Source organism: Rhinolophus ferrumequinum, chromosome 6, assembly GCF_004115265.2.
Source record: "Rhinolophus ferrumequinum isolate MPI-CBG mRhiFer1 chromosome 6, mRhiFer1_v1.p, whole genome shotgun sequence".
Classification (NCBI taxonomy): domain Eukaryota; kingdom Metazoa; phylum Chordata; class Mammalia; order Chiroptera; family Rhinolophidae; genus Rhinolophus; species Rhinolophus ferrumequinum.
Genome location: NC_046289.1, coordinates 10172055 through 10195515, shown reverse-complemented (window position 1 = coordinate 10195515; position 23461 = coordinate 10172055). Strand labels below are relative to the sequence as shown.

At 45.2% G+C, this 23461-nt stretch overlaps 2 protein-coding genes across 3 annotated transcripts in view; one reads left to right on the top strand and one right to left on the bottom strand.

Annotated features, from left to right (window-relative positions):
* SLC24A4 (solute carrier family 24 member 4) overlaps positions 1 to 23461 on the top strand; it is a 146076-nt gene that overhangs the window by 115234 nt on the left and 7381 nt on the right. For both annotated transcript variants that reach the window (XM_033109024.1, XM_033109023.1), the window contains exons 13-16: positions 13937 to 14103; positions 18512 to 18626; positions 22431 to 22543; positions 22956 to 23021. In XM_033109024.1, the coding sequence (XP_032964915.1) occupies positions 13937 to 14103; positions 18512 to 18626; positions 22431 to 22543; positions 22956 to 23021 (461 nt within the window). The remainder of the gene's footprint in view (positions 1 to 13936; positions 14104 to 18511; positions 18627 to 22430; positions 22544 to 22955; positions 23022 to 23461) is intronic.
* On the bottom strand, positions 11252 to 11849 carry LOC117023829 (thymosin beta-4). The gene has a single exon (XM_033109022.1). The coding sequence runs from the start codon at positions 11784 to 11786 to the stop codon at positions 11652 to 11654; it is 135 nt and encodes a 44-aa protein (XP_032964913.1). The 5' UTR covers positions 11787 to 11849; the 3' UTR covers positions 11252 to 11651.

The following is a 23461-nucleotide window of genomic DNA, read 5'->3' as shown; positions in this document are numbered from 1 at the left end:
GGGCTCATTTACGTGTGAAATTCTGTGCACGCTTCCTGTCTGTCCCAGGCCCCCAGAGACACACAGCACTTCATGGTGGAAATGATCTTATTCTTGCCTCAGTCTCAGGAGCCACCAGAGAAATTGCACATTTGGTATATTGTCTCATAAGACAAGGTCAGGATTTCAAAGACGGGCCCCTGTCAGTCACTGTTTCTGACATGCTGGAGGGTCAGATCCCAGCCCAATTAGAACAAACACTGGCTGGGTGTTTTTACTGTTTACTGTAGCAGCTCCATTGAGGTATGATCCACTTACCAGGATAGTCACACATTTGAAGTATACAATCGAGTGGTTTTTAGTATATTCACAAAGTTGGGCAAACATCGTCGCAATCCATTGTAGAACATTTTTCTCACCCCCCAAAGAAACCCCCTCCCCATTAGCAATCACTCTCCATCCCTTCTTCCCCCATCTCCTGGCAATCACCACTCTGCTGTCTGTCTCTTTGGATTTATCTATTCTGGACATTTCATATCAATGGAATCATGCAATATGTGGCCTTTCGTGACTGACTGCTACTTAACATGATGTTTGCAAGGCTTATCCGCGTTGTAGCACGTGTCGGGGCTTCATTCTTTTGCGTGGCTGAATAATATTCTGTTGTAAATATACTACATTTATCCATTCTTTAGTTAATGGAAATTTGGATTATTTCCACTTTCTGGAGATGAATGGTTTATAAAAACAGCTAATAGAACATAGTGAAAAAGAGGCTTGATATTTTTTCTTTAATTTAAATGAAAGCAGTTTTCCTCTAAGTTCTCCGTGGTTAGCAACAAACAGTCCCTGAAGACTAGGACTGAAGGAAGGGCTCTTGGAAATTTTTCGATCAGCCTTCTTATATTCCAAGGTGGGAAACTGAGGCCCAGAGAGGGGCAGGGGCTTGCCCAAGGGACAGACTCAACCAGACAGAACCAGACATCGGGCCACCTCCCCTAGAATCTACTCCGTGATGTCCTGGCAGCCAGGCCAGCTCAGTGCAAGCTGGGAGGTAAGAGATGTAGGAGATAAAAGAGCCCAGGAACCACCATGCATTGGGCATGAGCTGGGTCTGGAAGCCTCTGCTGCCAGCGACAGAAGCCCACACATGCTACCTTGAGTTAAAGAGGGACCTTTTAAAAACAGGATATAGGGTGTGTTGTGGATCCCAAGAGAAGAGAAACGGCTGGACTCACTGGGGGTTGGACTCGGGGCCTCATTGGGTGTAGAGACTCTTGCTGGCTCTTCCTTTCTTCATACCTACCTGTCTTGTTCTGCTCTTTGGCTGCAGACTGGCTTTCCCAATGGTTGGTGCATATGGCAAACTGTGGTCTCCATTGGCCCCAGACTGACTCGTGACGGCTCTAGCCTCCCTTACTTAGATCATTGGAATTGTATCTGAGTCCCAGAGCCCTTAGAAAAAAAATACCATTGACCCAGAGGTCAGGTGTCCACTAGTGGTCACTCAGCTGTGCCGGCCAATGTGGCTTTGGTGACCCCAAGGCAGGGTGGTTCCGAGGGATGAGAGGCTGAGCACACACTCTCTAGATCATGGAAACACTCCTTGTTTCAGGGTCCATGAATGTTTAGAGTCTGTGCACAGCCCTTCTGGATAGCTGCTGTGGTCCTTATTTCCTGGATGAGGAAATGGGGGCTCAGGAGGCTGCACACAGGTGCCGTGGGCAGGTTTGGTACCCAGATCTGCCTGACTCCAAAGTGCTGTCTTCTGCCTGGTTCCAGTGTTGACATTGGCAAGAGGGCCCTTTGCTGAGCTGGAATGTCCACTCAAGGGGCAGTAGGAAGGAAGGGGAGGGAAAAGGCCAGCTGCTGGGTCTGTGTGGTTTGCAAACACCGAGAACCCAACAGCCCCACCCTGCCATTGCAAGTCTGTCGAATGTTTAAGACAGAGGGCCTGCCCGTGGGGAGGAGGACCAGCAAGGGTTCTCGGCTCTGTTGGTGTTTCTGGGACCAGTGGCCTATCTTTCATGCTCCCGGGGCCTCCAAATTCAAGGCTACAAAGTTCAATTCTGTTTCTATACATTAGCAATTAATAATCTGAAAATGAAATTAAGAAAACAATTCCATTTACAATTGCATCAAAAAATAAAATACTTAGGAATACATTTAACAAAGGTAGTACAAGGCTTATACACTGCAAACTACAAAATATTGTTGAAAGAAGATCCTAAAAAAGATCTAAATAAATGGAAAGATATCCCATATCCCGTGTTCATGGATTGGAAGACTTAACATGTTTCAGATGGCACTAGTCCCCAATGTTCTATAGATATCAGGCAGTCTCTACAAAAATCCCAGCTAGCTTTTTTTTGCAGAAATTGACAGGCTGATTCTAAAATTCATATGGAAATTCAGGGGGCCCAGAATAGCCAAAACAATCTTGAAAAAGAACAAAGTTGAAGGACTCACACTTCATGATTTCACAACTTACTACAAAGCTACAGTAATCAAGCCTGTCTGACACTGGCATAAGAATAGAAATATAGATCAATGGAATCAGATTGAGAGTCTTGAAATACATCTATACGTTTAAGGTCAATTAATTTTTGGCAAGGGTGCCAAGACAATTCAAATAGGGAGAAATAGTCTTTCTGAAAACTGGTGCTAGCACACTACATAGCCACATTTTTCTAAAGAATACAGTTGGACCCCTAACTCACTCTATATACAAAAATTAACTCAATATGAAACAGAAACCTAAATAATGGAAGCTAAAAATAAAACTCTTAGAAGAAAACATAGGTGTAAATATTTATGACTTTGGATTATACCATGATTTCTTAAATATAAGTCTCCAAAGAAAAACATAGATTGTACTTCATCGAAATTTAAAACTTTTGTGATTTATAGGACACTATGAAGAAAGTGAAAAGACAACACATAGTATGGGAGAAAACATTTACAAATCATATTTCTGCCAAGGATCTAGTGTCCAGAATAGATACAGAACTCTTAAAACTCAATAATAAAAAGACAATCCAATTTTTCAAATGGGCGAAGGATTTGAATAGGTAGTTCTCCAAAGAAAATATACAAGTAACTAATAAGTTCATGGAAAGGTGCTCGATATTATTAGTCATCAGGGAGCTACCAATTAAAACCACAATGAGATACCACTTCACATTCTTTAGAATGGCTGTAATCAAAAGAGACAACAATATTGTGTTGGTAAGGATGTGGAAATATTAGACCCTTCATACACTGCTGGTAGGAATGTCAAGTGTTACACCCACTTGGAAAACAATCTGGAAGTTCCTCAAAGAGTTAAACATAGAGTTACTATATGATACAGCAATTCTACCCCTACTTATACACTCAAGAGAAATGAAAACATATGTTCACACAAAAACTTATACATGAATGTTCATAGCAGACCCAAAGTGAAATATCCATTAAGTGACGAACGGATAAACAAAATAAGGTATATCCATATAATGAAGTAGTATTCATCCATAAAAAGAATGAAGTACTGATAATATGCTACAACGTGGATGAACTTTGAAAACATGGTACTTGAAAGAGGCCAGATGCAAAAGGCCACACACATTATGATTCCAAAATAGACAAGTCTATAGACACAGGTAGATTAGAGGTTGCCAGAGGTCGAGCAAGGAGAGGGAACGGGCAATGATAGCTTAATGTGTACAGGGTTTTTTTGGGGGGTGACGAAAATCTTCTGGAATGACATAGTGATGATGATTGCACAGCTTTCTAATATACTAAAAGCCACCTCGTTGTATACCGAAACAGGTGGATTTATTGGTACGTTAATTATAGCTCAGTTGTTTTTAAATAGAGTTAATCTAGAGGGATGGTCCTCAAAATGTGGTCCCAGGACAAAAAGCATCAGCAGCATCTGGGAACTTGTTAGAAATGCAGATTCTTGGACCCCCATTCCACCTGCCAAATCATTAGCTTGGAGGGATCTAACAAGCTCTGCATGGGATCCTGATTTAAATTCAAGTTTGAGAACCACTGGTCTAGAACTACACTCTCTAGATCATGTAAACACTCCTCGTTCCAGGGTCCAGGAATATATACTTTACCTCATCCAGTGACAAACACATCCCCACTTGCCTCAGGTTCACCACTCCCTAAATTGGACTGTCTGGTTACTAAACTGTCCAAGTTAATTTGTTTGAAGTTTTTCATCAGTAATTGCATCTGTTCTTAATTTTTTTCTTCCAGGAATGATTAGCCATCTGTTACAGTTCATTTAAAAAATATTTTTTTTCACGTTATTAAATTATCATTTCCTACTTCAAAAAGGAAATCTGAGAACTTAGTGAAAGAAACAAGAGCAGCCCTTCTGTCTCTTGCTTACGTGTGCACATCAATCGGAGTCCGTATATGAGCATTTCTCAGATGTCCCTTGAAGGGATGACAGTGGGGGGCCAGAACGGGCTCCTGGTAGTGTTGGGGAGATGTCCCTTGGTCCAGACACTGTCCCGCCACCCCTGTAGCCTCCCCCCACAACCCCAGACTCTGTTATCATTTAAACCATGAATGAATCCAGACTCTCTTAATGTCAGAGAAACCTGATTCAGGTAGGTTTAAGCCACAGAGCTTCCATAATGGCAGGTTCCCTGAGTGAATCTATCTGATTCAGGCAAGGCTGGACATGGGGCTCAAATGAGGTTACAAGGTACTATCCGTCTCTCAGCAGTGCTTTGCCCTGGTTGGCTTCATCCTCAGGCAGCTTGCAAAGATGGCCACCAACCCTCTAGGTTTACATCCCATCGGGCTAACCCAGTGGACAGGTGGTGCCTCTGGCATTCAGCAGCATGTGATAGACAATTCAAGTGACAGAGCCTTCATCTCAAGAGATTTTTATCACATTACAAGAAATCCAAAGATTAGGGAGTCTCAGAGCTCTATCGTATCATCAGTGTTCCATTTCTGTTCCACCACCCTTAGCCAGGTGGCTTTTGTCTTCAAGGTTGCCAGTTGGCTCCTGCAGCTCTAGTGTGTCCATGTTCCAGGCAGAAACAAGGAGGAAGGACAAAGCACAGGAGACATGTGCCACTGAGCTTATCTTATCGGGAAGACGGTCACCTTCCTGGACGCCCCACTTCCACTTACATCTCATTGTCCAGAACTGCCCATGGTAACTTCTACCTACAGGAAAGCCTAGGAGAGTAAGTTTTTAGCTAGGAACCTACTATCCCAAGCAAAATAGTATTTTGTTAGTAAGGAGGAAGGGACAAAGACATTAGAGACAGCGATTCCCAGCAGAACCCCCAGGGTTGACTCTTGCCGGGTCATGCACCCCGCCCCCAACCTATGTAAAGCCCTCAGTGGCAAAAGTTGTTGTTTGCTCACTGTTGGTTCTCAGTCGTGCCTAGCACAGGGAGTGAACGCGGATACTTGTGGAACACCGGATTAGCCAAGTGTGAACCACACGACCACCCCAGAGAGTCAGCCCTCCAAAGCACAGGGGCTGCCGTGGAATGCAGGATTGGTTCTCCAAAGGAACGTTGGCATGCTGTTACCAGTCAAGGGGGATGGATGCTAGCCAGACAAGAACAATGAATGTTCACTACCACCCATACCTGCTCCAGCCAGCCAGTTCTTAGAGATAGCAAACTACTCACCCAGGAGCACACCTTTCATATGCAAATTAACCAATCCAGAGCCCTGTACTCTGAACCACCACTTCCATCCTGTGCTCACACTCCAGGAGACAATATTCATCTGTCCTGATCACCCTAGAGTCAAGTACCAGATAACTAGAGGCAGCCCCTATGCTCCAGAGCCCTCAAAATTATTCAAAGTAGCCAATCCTAAGCCTGCTGGTCCTGCCTTGCCTTTTCCCATGGGAACTGCAATAAGGGCTCCTCCCGCCCTTTCCCCTGGCTCCTTCTGTTTCCTGTCCCACCCTGGGGCTTCCCCATGCAGCCCTGTGTGGCATGGCGTACTTCCTGTTTCTAGGGATCTGTGAGTATCCCTAGACAGATGGCCACCGAATGACTATCTCACAACAGTCATTTCAGAGTCCGTGTGTCTTACATACCGGATTAAAGCATGCTGGGTACATTTTTAAACACATTAGATGTCGGTTTGGCAAGGTGATAGGTATTTGAGAATGACCTTAGCACTTGAGGGCACTAAAGCAGAATGAATCTTTCGAGTCTTGGGGGGCTTGGGTTGGTATGTTAACAAGGTAATGTATTACTCAGTTTGAGAACTAGCTAGTCTCACCCCCTCTGTCCGGATGAGAAGGCCGAGGCCTCGCTTGGTGGGCGCGTCTTCTGAGGAGACCACATCCTGGGGCAGGAGGTTGCATAGTGAGCACAGAATTACAGCAGGAGTGAGATGCTCGTGACCAAGGCAGCAGGATGAAGAACCCCTCCCCACAGTAGGGCTGATTTTGCCTTCGTAGCTATTGCTGAGGACAGTTTGGTTACAAGAAACAAAAACCAGCCAGAGCTTGCTTGAACAAGAAAGGTACAGAGGTGTGTCCTAGAGCAGGTGCACCTAGAGCAGGTGGGTCTCAGGATCAAGGGGAGCCAGGAAACAGAGGATGAGGCAGGCGCCCCTCTCCCCATCCCCGTCCCTGGTTCACCCCCCACTCCTCAGACCTGCTTCCTCTGCCTCTCCTGTCCTCACTTCCCAACTCCAGCCACACACATTGAAATCGGTCCCAATTTAACATCCTGGAGAACAGCCTGCGATCAACTCAGTCTTATGGGAACCACCCCTGGACCCATCACAGGCAGAGGCACAGATGTGGCGGGGAGAAAATAACCCCTACACGGGCGTGCTGCCAAAGGTGTCCCAGGATTCCTACCAAATCACAACTCCCATTATGTCCAGGCAGAAAGGCTTAGTTTCCAGGCTGGCCACATTCCTTCCTCAGGTGTGAGCGGGTCTTCGAATGTTTCTGTTCCAGTAACATTTCCCGATGAGGTGTTGGGTTCTCTTGGTAGAAGTGCAGGAAATATCCAGTTTCATCTGCGTAATATGTAGAAATCCTCTCCTGGGAAAGGATTTCAAATGAAGACTCTCACATCCATTCTGTGTGATTTTTTTTTTTAATTATTTTTTATTTCAATGGCCTTTTCCTGATCTTGTTCCTACATTCTGGGTGGCCCTTGTGGCCTCCCATTCCTTTCATATGTATTAGGCCAGGGGCTGGGCTGGGGCTCTGCTGAAGGCACAAGCATGGAATAATCCATCCGGACCCTGTTGTGAGCAGTTTGCACTCTGGCTTCAAAACTCGTACAAGTGATTGGGTCTTCCAAACCAACATCAAGAGCCATGGCCTAACAGCTCCATAGGATATCTGTCGGTATTAGTATCCCCAGTAGTAACGGTGAGACGTTTACAGTGACTTTTCTCTGGGCCATGCATTGACAGTTACTGTCATGTTCCCAAGCCCCCCCATTTTAAGGTCAGGAAATGAGGCTGGGCCGGGGGTGCTTGCCCAGTGACCCACAGATGATGAGTTACCCAGCTGGATTTGAAACCAAGTCAGGTACCAGAGCTTTCCCCACTGCTTATCTTATCCTTTGATCATGGCACTTCAGCTGTAGAGCTATTAGGAAACAATACAGTAAATAAAGTGCTGAATTATGCAGTACAGTCCATTAGAAAATAGGACAGCGTGTCACCTCCTGCTAATTGTATGATCCAGACTTGTCAGAAGGTGCCACCAGGAGCTGTGACCGGCTGTGTGTGCACCCCGTCCTGGAGAGGCAGCGATGGTGGATTCAGGTAGTGAGACCATAGGTCAGCTCAGCTGAAGTTTCACTAATTCATAAATATTCTTAAAATTCAGAGTAGTTATAGAAGAAAGAGATCACCATAGACCGGATTAATGAGGAGAGGCTTTCCAGAAGAGTCAGACAATGGGAAAGGTAAAGACAGGTGGGGGGGACAGTTGCATATCATGAGCACTGTGCCGGTTTTCCACACTTTGACCATAACCCACAGTGATAAATATTTCACACACACACATACACATACGTGGATATCTATAAAAAGGAAACAGGAGTCTCATGGAATAATATTTAATTCTTACTATATACCGTAACTATATTTCCTATTTTTAAGAAAATGCTAGTTGCCATCCACTTAATTTCACAATCCATTAATGGGTTTCATCCAGCAGTTGGAAAATAGTCATTAGACAGGTCTGATGGCGCATTGTTTTTTTAGGAAACAGTGGTGGGCCATGAGGTTTGCAGCTGGGTGGGGCCAGATGTGAAACCCATACCAAGCAAAAAGACAAAACACCCAATGCAATTTGGTGTCTGTGAAAATTATTTTTCTGTGGTGGCATTTGTATATATCTGCAGAGACGCTCCTGGGCACTTAAGCATTCAAGGTTATAATTCCCCAAAGTGAAATATTCCCATGTATACAAAGTTTTAGGTCAATTCTGGAGATACCCTAGGCCTTCCCCAGGAGCCTAGATGCGTTGGAATATGGGCTGACACGGGGAGAACCAGGAAGTTTGGACAAACCCAATCAGGCAAGAAACCTTTCTGCTATTTGTGCAAGGATCACAAGACGCAGGAAAGTGCATGTAGACAAAGATCTGGAAGACAGATGTTTTTCTGATGAGGCATCTAGAATGAATACATGAGTGGACTTGCTAATTTTGAGTTAACTATTCTCTTGGTTGATATTATAAGTAAGCTACTTTTTTTTCTCTCGGTAAACACACTTTTAAAGAAGATTCAAACAGACGTAACAGAGCTAAAACAGCTATTGCCAGCCTACTTTCCAATTTTTTTATTGAGATATAATTTGTATACCATAAAATTCATCCAGTATACAGTTCAGTGGGTTTTGGTATATTCATAAACTGGTCAATCATCGCCACTATATAATTCCAGAAATTTTTCATTGCCCCCAAAGAAACCCCATACTCATGAGCAATTACTCCCATCTTCCCTCTCCCATCCCCTGGCAACCACTGATCTACTTTGTCTCTATGGATTTGCCTATTCTAGACATTTCATATAAATGGAATATTATATGTGGCCTTTTGTGTCTGGTTTCTTTCACTTTCACTAGCTTGTGCCCTCAGCCCAGCCCCTAGTCCAATACACATGAAAGCACAAAAGTTTTGCATGGTTTCTAGCGTCATCCATGTTGTAGTATGTATCAATACTTCATTCCTTTTTGGATGAAAAATATCCCATTGTATTTATATACCTTTTTTTTTTCCATTCATTACTTGATGGGTATTTGGGTTGTTTACACTTTTGGCTATTGTGAATAATCTGCTATGAACATTTGAGTAACAGTTTTTGTGTGGGCATATTGAGGAACTCGCAAACTATTTTGGGACAAGGCTTGTCATACCAGCATGGGCCAGGGAGCTGTGTCCTACACAACTAGACTGAGAAACAAGGGCTTGAACCGGAGTGAGGGGAGGAGGCGGAAGAAAAGGGGGAAAAAATAGAAGTGATAAGAGCAGACATTCTCGTTTTGTTGAAAACTTTCACTCTTTGGCCAGTAAGTATGATGTTATTAATAGCTGTGTGCTCTTTGTAGATGCTCTTTATTGAGTTGAGGAAATTCTCTTCTACTCCTAGATTGTTGAGTGTTTCATAATGACAATGCATTGAATTTTGTCAAATGCCTTTTTGCTTCAATGGATGGGATTGTACTTTTGTCCTTTATTCTATTAACATGATATATTGGATTGATTGAATTTCATATGTTGAACCAAGCCTGCATTCCTGGGATAAATCCCACTTGGTCAAGGTGTATAATCATTTGTATATGTTGTTGGATTCAGTTTGCCAGAATTTTGTTAAGGATTTTTGCATCTATATTCATTAAGGGATATTGGTCTGTAGTTTTCTATTCTCTTAGTGTTTGGACTTTGAAATGAGTGTAACCGTGGCTTCATAGAGAAAACTGGGAAATGTTCCCTCTTCTTCTGTCTTTTGGAAGTTTTTGTGATTAATTCATGCTGATTCTTCTTTAAACATTTGGTAGAAATCACCATGAAGCCATCTGGTCCTGGCTTTACTTTAAAGGAAGTTTTTTTTATTACTATGTCAATCTCTTGTTATAAATCTACTCAGTTTTTCTATTCTTTTTTTTTTTAAGTCTGTTTCGCTAGTTGCTGTCTTTGTAGGATTTTGTCTGTTTCACCTAGATTATCTAATTTGTTGGGACACAATTGTTCATCATATTCCTCAATAATTCTTTATATTTCTGTGAGTTTCACAGTGATGACCCTTTTTCGCTCCTGATTTTAATAATTGGAGTCTTTTCTCTTTTTTCCCTGGTCAGTATAATTAAAGGCTTGTCAATTTTGTTGATATTTTTAAAGAACCAACTTTTAGTTTTATTGATTCTTTTTTTTTTATTTTCTTGAAATAAACTTTATTTATTTCTACTTAAATCTTAATTATTTCCTTCCTTCTGCTGTCTTTGGATTTAATTTGCTCAACATTTTTGGATTTTAAGGAAGAAGATTAGGTCATTGATTTAAGATCGTTCTTCTTTTTTAATATAGTCATTTATAGCTATAAATTTCTAAGCACTGCTTTTACTGCATCCCATAAGTTTTGGAATGTTGTGTTTTCATTTTCATTCATCTCAAAGTATTTTCTAATTTCCCTTGCGATTTCTTCCTTGGCCCATTGGTGATTTGGAAGTGTGTTATTTAACTTCCACATATTTGTGAATCTTCCAGTTTTCCTTCTGTTATTGATTTCTAATTTCGTTCATTGTGGTATGATTGTAGATCATACTTTGCATGATTTAAATCCTCTTACATTTATTGATGTTTGTTTGTTTTATGGCCTAACATATGCTCTATCCTGGAGAATGTTCCATGCAAATTTGAGACGAATGTGTATTTGTCTTAAATATATATATTAATGTTCTTCATCATATTTCGGAGGTTTTTGAACATGAGTTCTTCAAATATTCTTCCTGCCCCTTGTTCTCTCTCTTCTTCTGGCACTCCCATTATGCATATGTTAGTGTGTTTGATGGTGTGCCACATGTCTCTGAGGCACCGTTCATTTGTCTTTATTCTTTTTTCTTTTTGTTCCTGAGATAAGATAATCTCAGTTGACCTATCTTCAAGGTCATTGATGTTTTTTTCTTCCTGCTCAAATCTGCTGTTGAGCCCTTCTAGTGAATTTTTCATTTTAGTTATTGTACTTCTGAACTCCAGAATTCCTATTGGCTTTTTTAAAATACAATTTTTACTTCTTTTTTTTTTTTTTTTTTTCAGGTTTTAAAACTTTTTATTTGCATTATTAAAAAAATTGTGCATTCCAATAATTAAAATCATTTTAACAAAAAAAAAATGGCACTCTGATTAAACTGCATTTTACAGCCTGCAGGACACCTTGGACCAGCTTGGTGTTTACTCTAGATTTCACTGTCGTCCCACCCAGCTTCTGCCTTCACCAACATGCAAGTTCTTTTCCTTCCCTGCCAGCCAGACAGGCATATGGGAGAGGCAGGTGCGGCCTTCAGTTGTCAGTAGTTCTGGTGTGAAAAGGGGCAGCACAGTCATTTTAAACTGGATCCAACCTCTTTGCATCTTACAAAGTTAAACAGCTAAAAGAAGTAAAATAAGAAGGCAATGCTTGTGGAATGTACAGTGCGTATTGGCGGTGCGTGCCTCATTACGATTCGCCTGCTTGCTTCTCCTGTTCAATCGTTTCTTTTGAAGGCAGTGGATTTTTCTCTTGCGTTTCTGTCTTCTTCAATTTCGACTTATCGAATTTCTCAATCTCAGCCATATCGGGTTTGTCAGACATGGTCGCAAAGGAAGCGGAACGAGGCGCGAGAACGAGTAGAATCCGATCTGCTCAGTGGCGGTCGCGGAGTCCAATTTTTACTTCTTTATTGATATTATATAGTGTGAAATAATTTTCATATTTTCCTTCAGTTTTTTAGACATTTTAAAACTTCTTTGTGTGTATTTAAAAATAGTTGACTTAAAGTCTTGTGTAGTAAATCCAACGTCTGGAATTCCTCAAAGATAGTTTCTGTTGATTGCTTTTTTTCCTGAGTATAGGCCATATTTTCTTATTTCTTTGCATGTCTCCTAATTTGTCGAAAACTGGGCATTTAAAATCATATAATTTGACAACTCTAGAAAACATATTCTTCTTCCTTCCCAGGTCTGCTTGTTGTTACTATTGATTGTTGGTTTGGTTGTTTAGTGACTTTTCTCAAATAATTCTGTAAAGTCTGTATTCCTTGTTGTGTGTGGCCACTGAAATATCTGCTAAGTTAGCCTAAGGTCATCTAATGATTGCACAGAGATGTCCTTAGATGCCTGGATCCAGTAAGTCTCCCAGTCATCGCTGATGGGTTCTGTATGTTTGCGGGCACATCTTCAACACTCAGGCAGGCGGTTTACAACCCCACTTTTGCCTTTATTCCTTGCTTACTCAGAGCCTCAACGTTAGGTAGAGGTGAAAGCTAAGGGCATTCTCGAGTCTTTCCTGAGCGTGTGAATAACTATAGGCTCAGCTTTATGCAGGTTCATGGTTTTTAGATTCCCAGAAATACGAGGAGCTTTGCGAAGGCCTCTGTAGGTATTCCATTCCTCGGTTTTCTCTTTAAGCTTTTAGTTCACTTATTGTTTGTCCCAACTGTTATCCACCTCCTGGGGGCAGTGTGATGCCCCCAAATTGCCTCTGATTGTTTTCAACAAATGTCTCCAAGGAAAAGTCTATTCACACTGTCTGAACTCTGAGTCAGGTCAAACAAAGACAGCCTTGAAAATGGGGTCTTCCAGGAATGTACGAGACAGGTCAAATAATGCCCATTCTCTGGGAATGGACTTAGAAGGAGCTCCAGCCCTGCCCTGACCCCTCTGGTGGGTGCCAGGCTGCTGATTTTCTCCAGAGCTGGTGAGAGGAAATGGAAATAGGGCAAGTGAAACTCTATAAATCTCGCTGTTCTTACTGAGAGCCAGTCAGTTGTCTTAAGTAAACACTCCCTGGATTGCTGCAAGCCTTTGGTTAATTCCCAGAGGTCTGAAAAGGGTTAATTCTGACCATTTTTGCTAGGGCTCTCATTGCTTTTATGGAGAGAATTTTCAGAGGTCCTTCCTCCACCATTTCAGCAGCATCACCAACAAGCTGGTTTTGAGCCTGCATATGCACACCGTACTCAGGCTTATTAAGGACCCTGTGGTTGCACTTGGTGGCTTTTTGAGGCCACTTTTCCTCAGTTGAATTGTTTATGGATTCCCTTCGTAGGGGCCAGTGAGGTCATACTTGCCAGCCAGGACACCCACATTTTAGTCTTACATCTGCCACGGGCTGAGAAGATGACCTTGATGCAAAGGAGCTGTGATTGCGGAGCTCTCAGTGCTGGGTGTTTTATGTACATTGTGGCAGGTCATTCTGGCCACAAGCAAGAAAGACATAATGTTCCTATTTAACACTTAAAGAAACTACTAAATGCAAAATGCTTAGCACTGCGCCTACTACACATGGCAAGTACTCTATAGGTTGATTACTGTGTTGTTGTTACTACAACTGTTATTGTCAGAGGAGGAAGTGGAGTTGATGGGATTTCTCAAGGTCATTTGAATGCCAACAACCCAGGTCTGTCTGATTCCGAAGCCCATCCATATTTCACATCCCCACTCCAGCTCCCTTGGGCAAGTCCATTTCCGCTCTGGGTCTCACTTTCCTTATTCTGTCAAAGGAAGAATTTGAACTGACTGAAGTTATTCGTCAACAAACACTTGATAAATTGTCTTGCTAAGATCACTTTCGGGGTGACATTCTGAAGGTGTGTGATTCTGTGAGGTCAGTTGCTCAGAGTCACGTTGGTAGCATTCTCTTGTTTGACTTGAAAAATAAACCGGCAGGTAGACTGACAGGTGTGTAACCCAGTGCCTGTGTCTCTCTCCCCCTCCCTTCTGGCCCGCCCCACCCCACTGCAGAGGCCAGAGGAGACAAAGCCAAGTGGGTGTTCACCTGGCCACTCATCTTCCTCCTGTGCATTACCATCCCCAACTGCAGCAAGCCTCGCTGGGAGAAGTTCTTCATGGTCACCTTTATCACCGCCACGCTGTGGATCGCCATCTTCTCCTACCTAATGGTGTGGCTGGTGAGTGATGGGAGCAGGTGGACTGGACGGACAGCCCTTGCCTGGCACCTGCCAGAGGTGGGAGAGCTGGGTTCAAGAGTGACCTCACCTGTGGCAAGTTACCAGCCTCACTGACCTTGGCTTATTTCCCATTAGAAAGGGATTTCAGCAGAGGTACATGCCGCTGTGCTACGTGCCAGGGATACCCAGACGGACACAGGGTGGGGTTTGCCTGCAAAGCAGGTGTGGCGGACGGAGACAAACCTTCATGGGGCAGCCTGAGATGCACCGTCCTGGCGGGATTGGTAGAGGAGTGTGGCAGTTGTGGTGTGAACTCTGTAGAGAGTTCTGGAGGGCTGTCACTAGGCCCCCTTCCTTTCCGGCGTCCCCACGGGAATGTGGACGAGACTGCAGACAGTGGGAGATGAACACAAGTCAGCCCTTTCTAGGCCTCCTGCCAAGGGATGCTCCTCTCCCCTTTCTATGTTCAGGCACATGTATAAACTTTATATGAACTCTTTTTGTCTTCATAACAACCATTTTTATTATGCCCATTTTATAGATGAGGAAACTAAGGCATAAAGATTGCATAATTTGCCCAGTAAGTCATGCAATTAGCATCTGTTACACAATTATTTACATCATTAGTGAGTTCTAGAGTTGGGAATTAAAACCCTGGTCTAGTATTCTCCTGAGTCCATGAGCTCAACCACTATCCTGAACTGCCTTGGTGTGTTGCTGGAATTTTCAAATGCCATTCGGACTGAAGTTTTGCAGGTGGAGAAGCGGTGGCACAGCTTCTCGTCAGCTCCTCTGGCCATGCATCCCAGCTCCCTTTACAAACCTTCACTGGCTGGGCTGGACCAAGCAGGAGCCCCCACCCCCTTGTTCTGTGTACCACCCTGTGGGCCCCCACCCCCGCCACTTCCCCTCTCTCATCCTCCTCCTCTTCATTCCACATGGGGAGCCCAGGGGCAAGGAGAGCAGAAGTGGTTACTGAAATGGCTGCATGTCTACTGTTGTGAAGCTCACCTGTCAGCCATTCATACCTTAGTGGTGTCCATGTAGTCATTGCGCTCTCCTCCTAACCCCTGAAGCCAGCTGCAGAGAGGGCAAGCGGGTCTTAGTTTCAGAGGCACAAGGGCCAGCTTTCCCTTAACCTCAGAGGAGTAGCTTGGTGGGGAAAGAAGAACTGTGGGGCCACGTGGCAAAGTATTTGAATCCTAGTGCTCCCACTTACTATTTATAAAACTTAAGCAGGTGACTCAACTTCCCTGAGTCACAGTCACCCCCTTTAGGAAATGGGGACGACCCACTGTCTAACAAGGTTTCTGAGAAAATGAAAAGCCTCCGTTCAGGCATCATGACCTGAGCTTGCAGTGTGGCAAATTACTCATAACTGTAAATATGAGCTGTTTTCACCATGGCCTGCAGCCAACATTGACGGCTCCATGCTTTGCTCAGATGAAGGTTACAATCCCCATGATGTCCGTGTGTTCGCGCGCGTGCGTGTGCGCACTGGGGTGGGGGAGGAGCTGGAAATAGCTACTATCCAACCCCCCCATAAAAGGATGACTGTGAAAAAGATAATAAAAATTATGCCTTCAATAAATTGAATTTGGAAACTTAAAATTTTCTAAGTAGGGTTAAAGTCCACCCCATTTGATTTAAAAAAAAAAAAAAAATCCAGTGATTTCTCTTCCTAACGTGCATTCCCAAAAAATCATTGCAAGTAAAAGTTACTACATGACATTTGAGTGGGTATGAGAAGTAGGAAAATCAAGTTAACGAATGTGTGAATTTTTTTCTTCTTTAATTACTGAAAATAACATATTAAATTAATTCTCCTAACTAGCAGTGAAGTTGGACATTTAATAACATTCTTACCCCGGCCACCTTGATTGACAAACCCCACCCCCACTTCTTAAAGCAGAGTCTTAGCAAGTGGCTTGTTGGGGTCATAGGAACTCCCCAGCTGGGACACTCTAACCTGCAGTTTTGAACTTCAGCTGCCCTCCGTTTGGGGGAATGCAATGGCCTCAACTGTAGAAAGTGGTAAATGGCCACATGTTAGCCTAATTTCTACATAAGCAAGATGTGCTGGCATCATGGCCATGCACTTACTTTCATTTTGCCCTGATGAGGGCGCCCGGGAGCTGTGAAATCTTACCTGCCCACCTCTTACCCCCACCACCTTTCACATCTCTCACCCCCAAGGCTTTTGCGAGGCGGGGTGGGGGGGAATTCCTGAATATTGGTGTCAAAAGGGAGGGCCCTTTGAAATAGATCATTCTGTCCAGCACCCTGCACAGCTGGGGAGACTGAGGACCAAAGAAGACTGAGCATCATGAGGGCTTGGAGGGCCCAGGGTTGGGGTCCAGGACAAAGTGACCCTCGGGTAGCACCTCTGGTTTTGAACACCCTGGAGAGAGAGAGAGAGAGAGAGAGAGAGAGAGAGAGAGAGAGAGAGAAGAGAGAATGCACACACACACACATACAAAACCTTTCTTCTATCCTTCCGTCCTTCAACTTTTTAGCCATGTAGTTCCATGATTTAAGAAAAAAAAAAGGAGACATCCCCACTAATGCGAAAATAGCCCAGGCTCCTGTATTTCTGATGTCTGGTATTACCCATTAAAAACCATTAGCCACAGCCTGCTTGGGCACGTGGAGGTCTCCCTCATGACCAACGTGAATTACGCATGGCTGGGTCAGCCCTCCTCAATGTGTCTCCTCTCTCATAGCCCAGAGAAAATGCCCTGCACTCTGAGAAAATGACGTCCCACTGGCCTGGGGATGCTGAGCCGAGCGCTCCCTTTCAGGAGTGGGGCACCTTCTAGTCCCTATGCAAAGCTCGGTCCTCGGATGGATGTTTAAGTGCACATGTCCTGGCTGCACTCCAGGGCTGATTTATGTGCTTCAAAAGCACTGCATCTGGGGTTCTGGAGCCCTGTGAATCTGATCACTCTCCTTTCTCCGCCCCCATAGATTGGAAGCCTAGTGATTGAAAAAGAAGGGAGATGTACATCTACGAACATCTTACATGGGCCAGGCACTGTCACCTCACATTTTCTCACTTAAGTCTCATTAACAAGCCCATTTTACAGATGAGGGAGCAGAAGCAAACCAGCTTGTCTTCAGTCACACACCATTTGCTGGGATTGGAGCCATTAGCAGAGATGTGAACACCCCTCAGAGGTGCCTGGTGTACATTTTCTAGATGGGGAAGCAAGCCAGAACTAAAAGATGTTTTGAATAGGGTTGTTCAAATGTTTCTAGGGCTTTCCATCAAGATGCTGCTCGAGGCCCCAACAATCTCTCAAGTGTTAGATATTTATTAGAGGAGTACGTGACTATGTATGTATCAAGGTCCTTAAAAGCCTGCGTATCCTTCGATCCAACAGTTCTATTTCTTGGAACTTATCCTAAGGAGGTTGTAAAATGAGCACCCCAAGATATCCACACAAAACAGCGTGATGGTGAGATTGGAGCACAGCCTTTAGAGTCAGAAAGGCTTGGCCTGGCATCCCTGTTCCCCGGCTCACCAGCTTCGTACCCACCGGCATTCTTGCTTAGCCTCTCTGACCCTCACGTTCTGTGGGCAGGACACGGGCATCATAGCAGTGCTTCCCTCACCAGTGGGTGGTCACTCATAAAGTCCATGAGACTGTGAAAGTAAGACAGCTGGTAGAGACCTGGTACACAGTAAGTGCTCGATAAATATTACTTATAGGCAGTGATATTGTAAGAGCCAAGGGGGAAAAAAAAAAAGACCAACCTTAGTAGCCAACAGTGAGGCATTGGCTAAAACTGTATAGCCGTACAATGAAACCTACGCATCAGTTTAAAATAATGTAGAATAATATTTGAGATGCAAAGGTATTCACAATGGATTATTACATGAAACAAATGTGGCAAAATTTAGGTTGATAGTATAATCTGACTTCATTTTTCCTAAAACACCAAAACGGTCAAGGATGTGTTCTAAAGCAGTGGTTTCCAAATGGTTCCCAGACCAGTCGCCCCAGGGTCCCAACCCCCTGGAACCCTGAGGCTGCTGGAATGCAAATTCTTGGTCTTCACCCCAGAACTCCTGTATCAAAAACTCTGGAAGTGGGGCCCGGCAGTCTGCATTTTAACAAGCCCTCCAGCCAATGTTCTGCATTTTCAACTTCAAGAGCCACTGGCTGGTGGAAAGTGTTAATAGTGGTTGTCTGTGGGTCTCGAGAAATGGTAGGTGCTTTTTAATTTTCATTTTACTTTATTTTCTACGTTTTTTGAAACAGTAAATGCATATTAGGCAAGAAAACACATCCAAAGGTGTTTTTAAAATAAAGTCATATTCCAGATTTTTGTAATTGGTTACGGCTGTACTAATGTTCAAGAAAAAAACCCTCAGGATAAGCACCATTTCCCCTTTTTTCTGCAGGTGACTATTATTGGATATACTTTTGGGATCCCTGATGTCATCATGGGCATTACTTTCCTGGCAGCAGGCACGAGCGTTCCAGACTGCATGGCCAGTCTAATCGTGGCGAGACAAGGTACGCGTCATGTCTCGGCCCCCATCACCATCGGCATCACCCAGAGACTCCCTCACCTCTGCCCGAGTTACCATTCGTGGCTGTTATAAGGCCAGCTGTGGAGGGAACTGGGATGTCTGGAAAGCACATGTATCAGATTCCACCTATGAGGAGAATACTACCAAGATGAACTCTTCCCGAGCTCCAGAAGCGTTTGCGTGCGTGGAGTTGTGTAAAAATGCACTTGTTCTGAAATCACCAATGTGAGATTGAACAGAGCCAAAGCCCAGACTTCTGAGAGAAAATGAGGGAGTAACAAGAAAGTTCTGGGCCCGGGAAGGCAAAATGGGGATGTCCAAGACCTCCAACCATATTCCTATGCTTCTGGAGAGTTCTAGGACTTGTATGTTTTGGTTTGTTTGGGGGTTCATCTTGGGGCTTACAGAGTAACATGGGTTAAGCCAGGTGAAGAGTACCTGTCCACTCCTTGATGGCAGAGCACAAGAGCTGTAAAGAGCCAGCTGTCACTCACTGTGCCTTTTCTGCCAGTGAGGATCTCTGTGTGGACTTGCACAGATCTTCCTCCATAGATGAAAGTTTGGAAGTACTGGGGGCACGGTCTGTAAGTAATAGAGTGAAATCTCAGAGGAGACAGGAGAGGAGAGAAGCACCCAGAGAGAAAGTTGGCTTTGGCGAGAGGGAGAGGACATTTTATTTCTCCAAGGCAGGAGAGAATGTTGATTGGTTGGTCAGTCGGTCCTGAGAACACATAAGAGGGTATATGTTTGGCAGAAGCTGCAGCCTTGCAGAGAACCGGGACAGGGAGGACGACAGTTGAGGGGAATGGAATTTAATGGAGCGACCTTTGAGGTGAGTGTATTCGTTTTATGGGGCAGGGAGAAATTTCCCCTTTTCCCTCTTAGGTCTTCTGGCTGACCTAATAATAATCGAGTTGACATAGGACAGATTAGCAGGAGAAAATAACCAAATTTAATTATATATGTACATATGGGGGTACCACAAGAATATGGGGCCCAAGTTGAGGCTCAGATGCCATCTTGAGCTAAAGAGAAAGGTGAGGGCCAGCGTCGGGGGAGAGAGGATATGGCTTGCGACTTCAAAGGGGAAGAAGGCAACTCACGAGGAGATGGAAACGCACATGTTGGTAAATGTATGTGTGCTGGATCTTCTTTAACAATGGGACGCAGCAGGACTTTGATCAAAGGGCCCATGCTAGGTTCCTCCCCGTCTATCACACTCATTTATACTGAACTATAGTTATCTGGAACGATCGCTGCCTGCCTGGAGCAGGTCCTCTGTCTGAGTTCTTTGAGGCAGTTAGAGGACGGGACGGTCAAAGGTTTTTCCCAAGACCTTTTGTTTCTTGAAAATAACCACCTTAAAATAATCAATATCCCAAAAAAGGCGTATTTTAAGGTGGCAAACTCAGGTCCACCTGTTTCCTAGGGCCGTCATAACAAAAGTATCACAACTGGGGGGCTTAAAACAACAGAAATGGATTCTCTCACAGTTCTGGAGGCTGGAAGAAGTCCAAAATCAAGGTGTCGGTGTGTGGCTACATTACTCCTGTCTCTGCTTGTATCTTTACGTGGTGTTCTTCCTGTGTGTGTATCTCTGCCCCAGTGTCCCTGCTCCACCAGTCATTGGATTCAGGCCTACCCTAACTCAGTGTGACCTCATTTTAATTTGATTACATCTGCAAAGACCCTTTTTGCAGATAAGGCCACAGTCACAGGTTCTGGGTGGACATTAGGGCAGGGGCAGTATTCAACCCAGTACAGCAGGGAACAGGAGAGCTGACAAGCACTGAGGGCCTGACTCATTTTCTAGTGGCGTGAACTGGGGTGGGATTCCGTCATACCAGCCCCAACAATACACCGACGAGAGACGATAAGTTTTTCTGGAGCTGGGGTTGGCTGGGTGGACATGGTGCAAGGTCAGGAGGCAAAGCAGGAGCCATGCAGTGTGCTGTGTGCTGTACCATGGAGGTGCTGCACCCAAGGCTCCCTAAACTAGGCTTGCAGCTTGAGTTGTGGTCCAGGCCGGCACCATCGGCTCGACAGGGAGCTTGTGAGAGACACAGACTCTCGGGCCCCACCCCAGCCCCAGTGAATCAGAACCTGCTTTTTAGCATGATCCCCCAGTCAGTCATGTGCTCTTCAAGTGTGAGGTACCCCCAGAAGATTCCTCAAAGGGTAGCACCTGTGCAGAGCGGGAAGCCTGCCAAACCTGAGCAGCTCTGACATTCCTTCATACCTCCCGACCTGTCCAGCCAGTGCCTGCGTCCTCGCCAGAGGTAATAGCTGGGCCAGGAGAGCTGCCGCACGTTCCACATTTTATAAGAGCCTGGGAGCCTGGATGGCCGGGTTCCCGGAGATGCCGCCCCTAGAGGGACCAAGCTGCCCAGATTTTAAACAGTGCCTGGAGTGGGCAGGGCGGGAGAATGTGCGGTCCTTGAGGGAGGCATTGTGTCCTGGAGGTCAGTGGATGACCGTAGCAGGGCAGGAGGACGCAGTAACCTGGCTCACACCAGTGGGGCGGGTGGTCAAATGGAGGTGAGTCCATTGTCCAGATGCTCGTCTGAGTTGCTGCGAGCTTCTCAGCAACAAAAGCAGTTTTACAGTCACAGGCATTTGTGTTCAAGGCTTGTTCAAACCTTTGTATGTGGGCCAGATGACCACAATCATGTCGCTTTAGGGCTAAGCGGACACTTTAGAACAGATTTCAGCCAGCATGAGCCTTATTGATAAAAGCTTGTTTTCTAAGACCCCTCAAGTTACTAAGTTAATAACTTAATAATCTTAAATTATGAAGATTGAGTGGCTAGCACAATACTGGACATTGGGGCAGAAAGGTGAAGGTGATGGCATGGTCCTCGCCCTCTTAGGTGCTTCTAGTCTGGTTGGGAGAAAAGAGTTCACCCTTCAGAAGCCACCGAGGCATAAGACCCAATGCCCTGTCATTGAAGCCAAGGTCAGGGTGCCGTTACCTGGGCCACGAGTATACATCATGGCTCGGTGTGAAGGACACCCGACCACTCGCAAGCCATGTGACCTTGAGTACACCCCAAGCCTTAGTTTCATCGCCTGCCATGTGAGGACAATGCCCTCTCCCTCCCACAGCAACTGGGGGACATTAAATGAGGTGAAACACTTAGTGGATCCCCAGAGAACATCGGCTGCCAAACGTGGCAGGAGAAATATGAAAGGCCCTTTCCTAGATTCCTGGGACTGGTGTAACAAAGTACCACACACTGCGAGGCGTAAACAAAGGAAAGTTACCATCTGCCAGTTCTGGAGGCTGCGAGGCTGAGATCAAGGTGTTGGCAGAGTTGGTTCCTTCTGAGGGCTGGGAGGAAGAATGTTCCAGGGCTTTCTCCTTGGCTTGCAGACGACGATCTTCATGTCCACATGACATTCTCCCTGTGCTGTCTGTGTCCAGGTTCCCCCTTTTTATAAGGGAACCCGTCATACTGGATAAGCAGCAACCCTAATGACCTCATTTTCATGACCTCTGTAAAGACCTTATCTCTAAATAAGGTCACATGCTGAGGCACTCGCGGGTAGGACTCCAACATATGAATCTTGGGGCGGGTGGGGGGGGGGGGTCACAATTCAGGCCATACCGGGCCCTGTAGACTTCATGAAGGGAGTGGGTCTTAGACCTCGTAAAAAAGTTTTAGAAATGTGGGTCCGTGAAGAAGGAATTCCTTTCTAAGGAACAGCACTAATAGTACAGTTATGGGAAACAATGGCTTCGAGTGACCTGGTCTTAATGAATAACACGTGTCTACGTTCCCCGCAGGCCTTGGTGACATGGCAGTCTCTAATACCATAGGAAGCAACGTATTTGACATCCTCGTGGGACTCGGCATACCATGGGGCCTACAGACCATGGTTATTAATTATGGATCCACGGTAAGCTCCTCTCACCTCCTTAGTAAGCGAGATGGGTGCCAGGCTCAGCTGGCATTGGCCTTGTTCCAGCCGAGGGCTCTGGGGGACACACTGCCCCCTTCTCCTTGGGACCATGGCACCCACTTTCCGCGAAGGCTCCCAGAGCAGCCTGAGGGGTGTCTGCAGGGGGGAGCCCCTGTGTGCCCAGCACTTATCCGTGTTCCCACCCCGTATCTCAGCCAGTTGGTGTGCCTGTCCCTTCTTGGTCCAGAGTTGAGACTTGAATCCATAGTTAGCTGACCCTCCTCAGCCACGTGCTCACAGCGAACACCCACCTGTGCTTTCCACATGGGGGAAGGAATAAAGCAGCGCACACCGGGCTCTCGGAATGGAGCGCCCCAGGCAGTCAGGGCACATGTGCTTGTTTTTCCAGGTGAAGATCAACAGCCGGGGTCTGGTCTATTCCGTGGTGCTGTTGCTGGGCTCCGTGGCGCTCACCGTGAGTTTTTACAATTCCCACATGGGAGCCCCATGCGTACTTCATTTCATCAGATTCTGCCCGGTCACTTACCTGTCTCTGAAACCCCTCTCATGTCCCCCTGGCCGTGAGGGACAAAGCTGAGGAAACATATAAATTCAGATACCCCCAGACACAATTTGTACCAAGAATGTTGGCGCCCACCGCTACACGGTTCCCTGGGCAACTAAGAAGTCACCAGAGGAAGTGAATTACTTTCCTCTCTTCTTGCTGCCAGGATCATCTCATCTCACTAGTGCCAGTAGGAGAGAAATACCCCCCACCCAGCCCATCTGAGCTGGCAAATGGGGGCATGACGGTCAGGCCTCAGGACTGACACATAGTAATACTGAGGTCTCCTTCCACCACATGCTCAGGACTGTGCTAAACTCTTTACCTCTGCTTATTTACTCAGTCCTTAC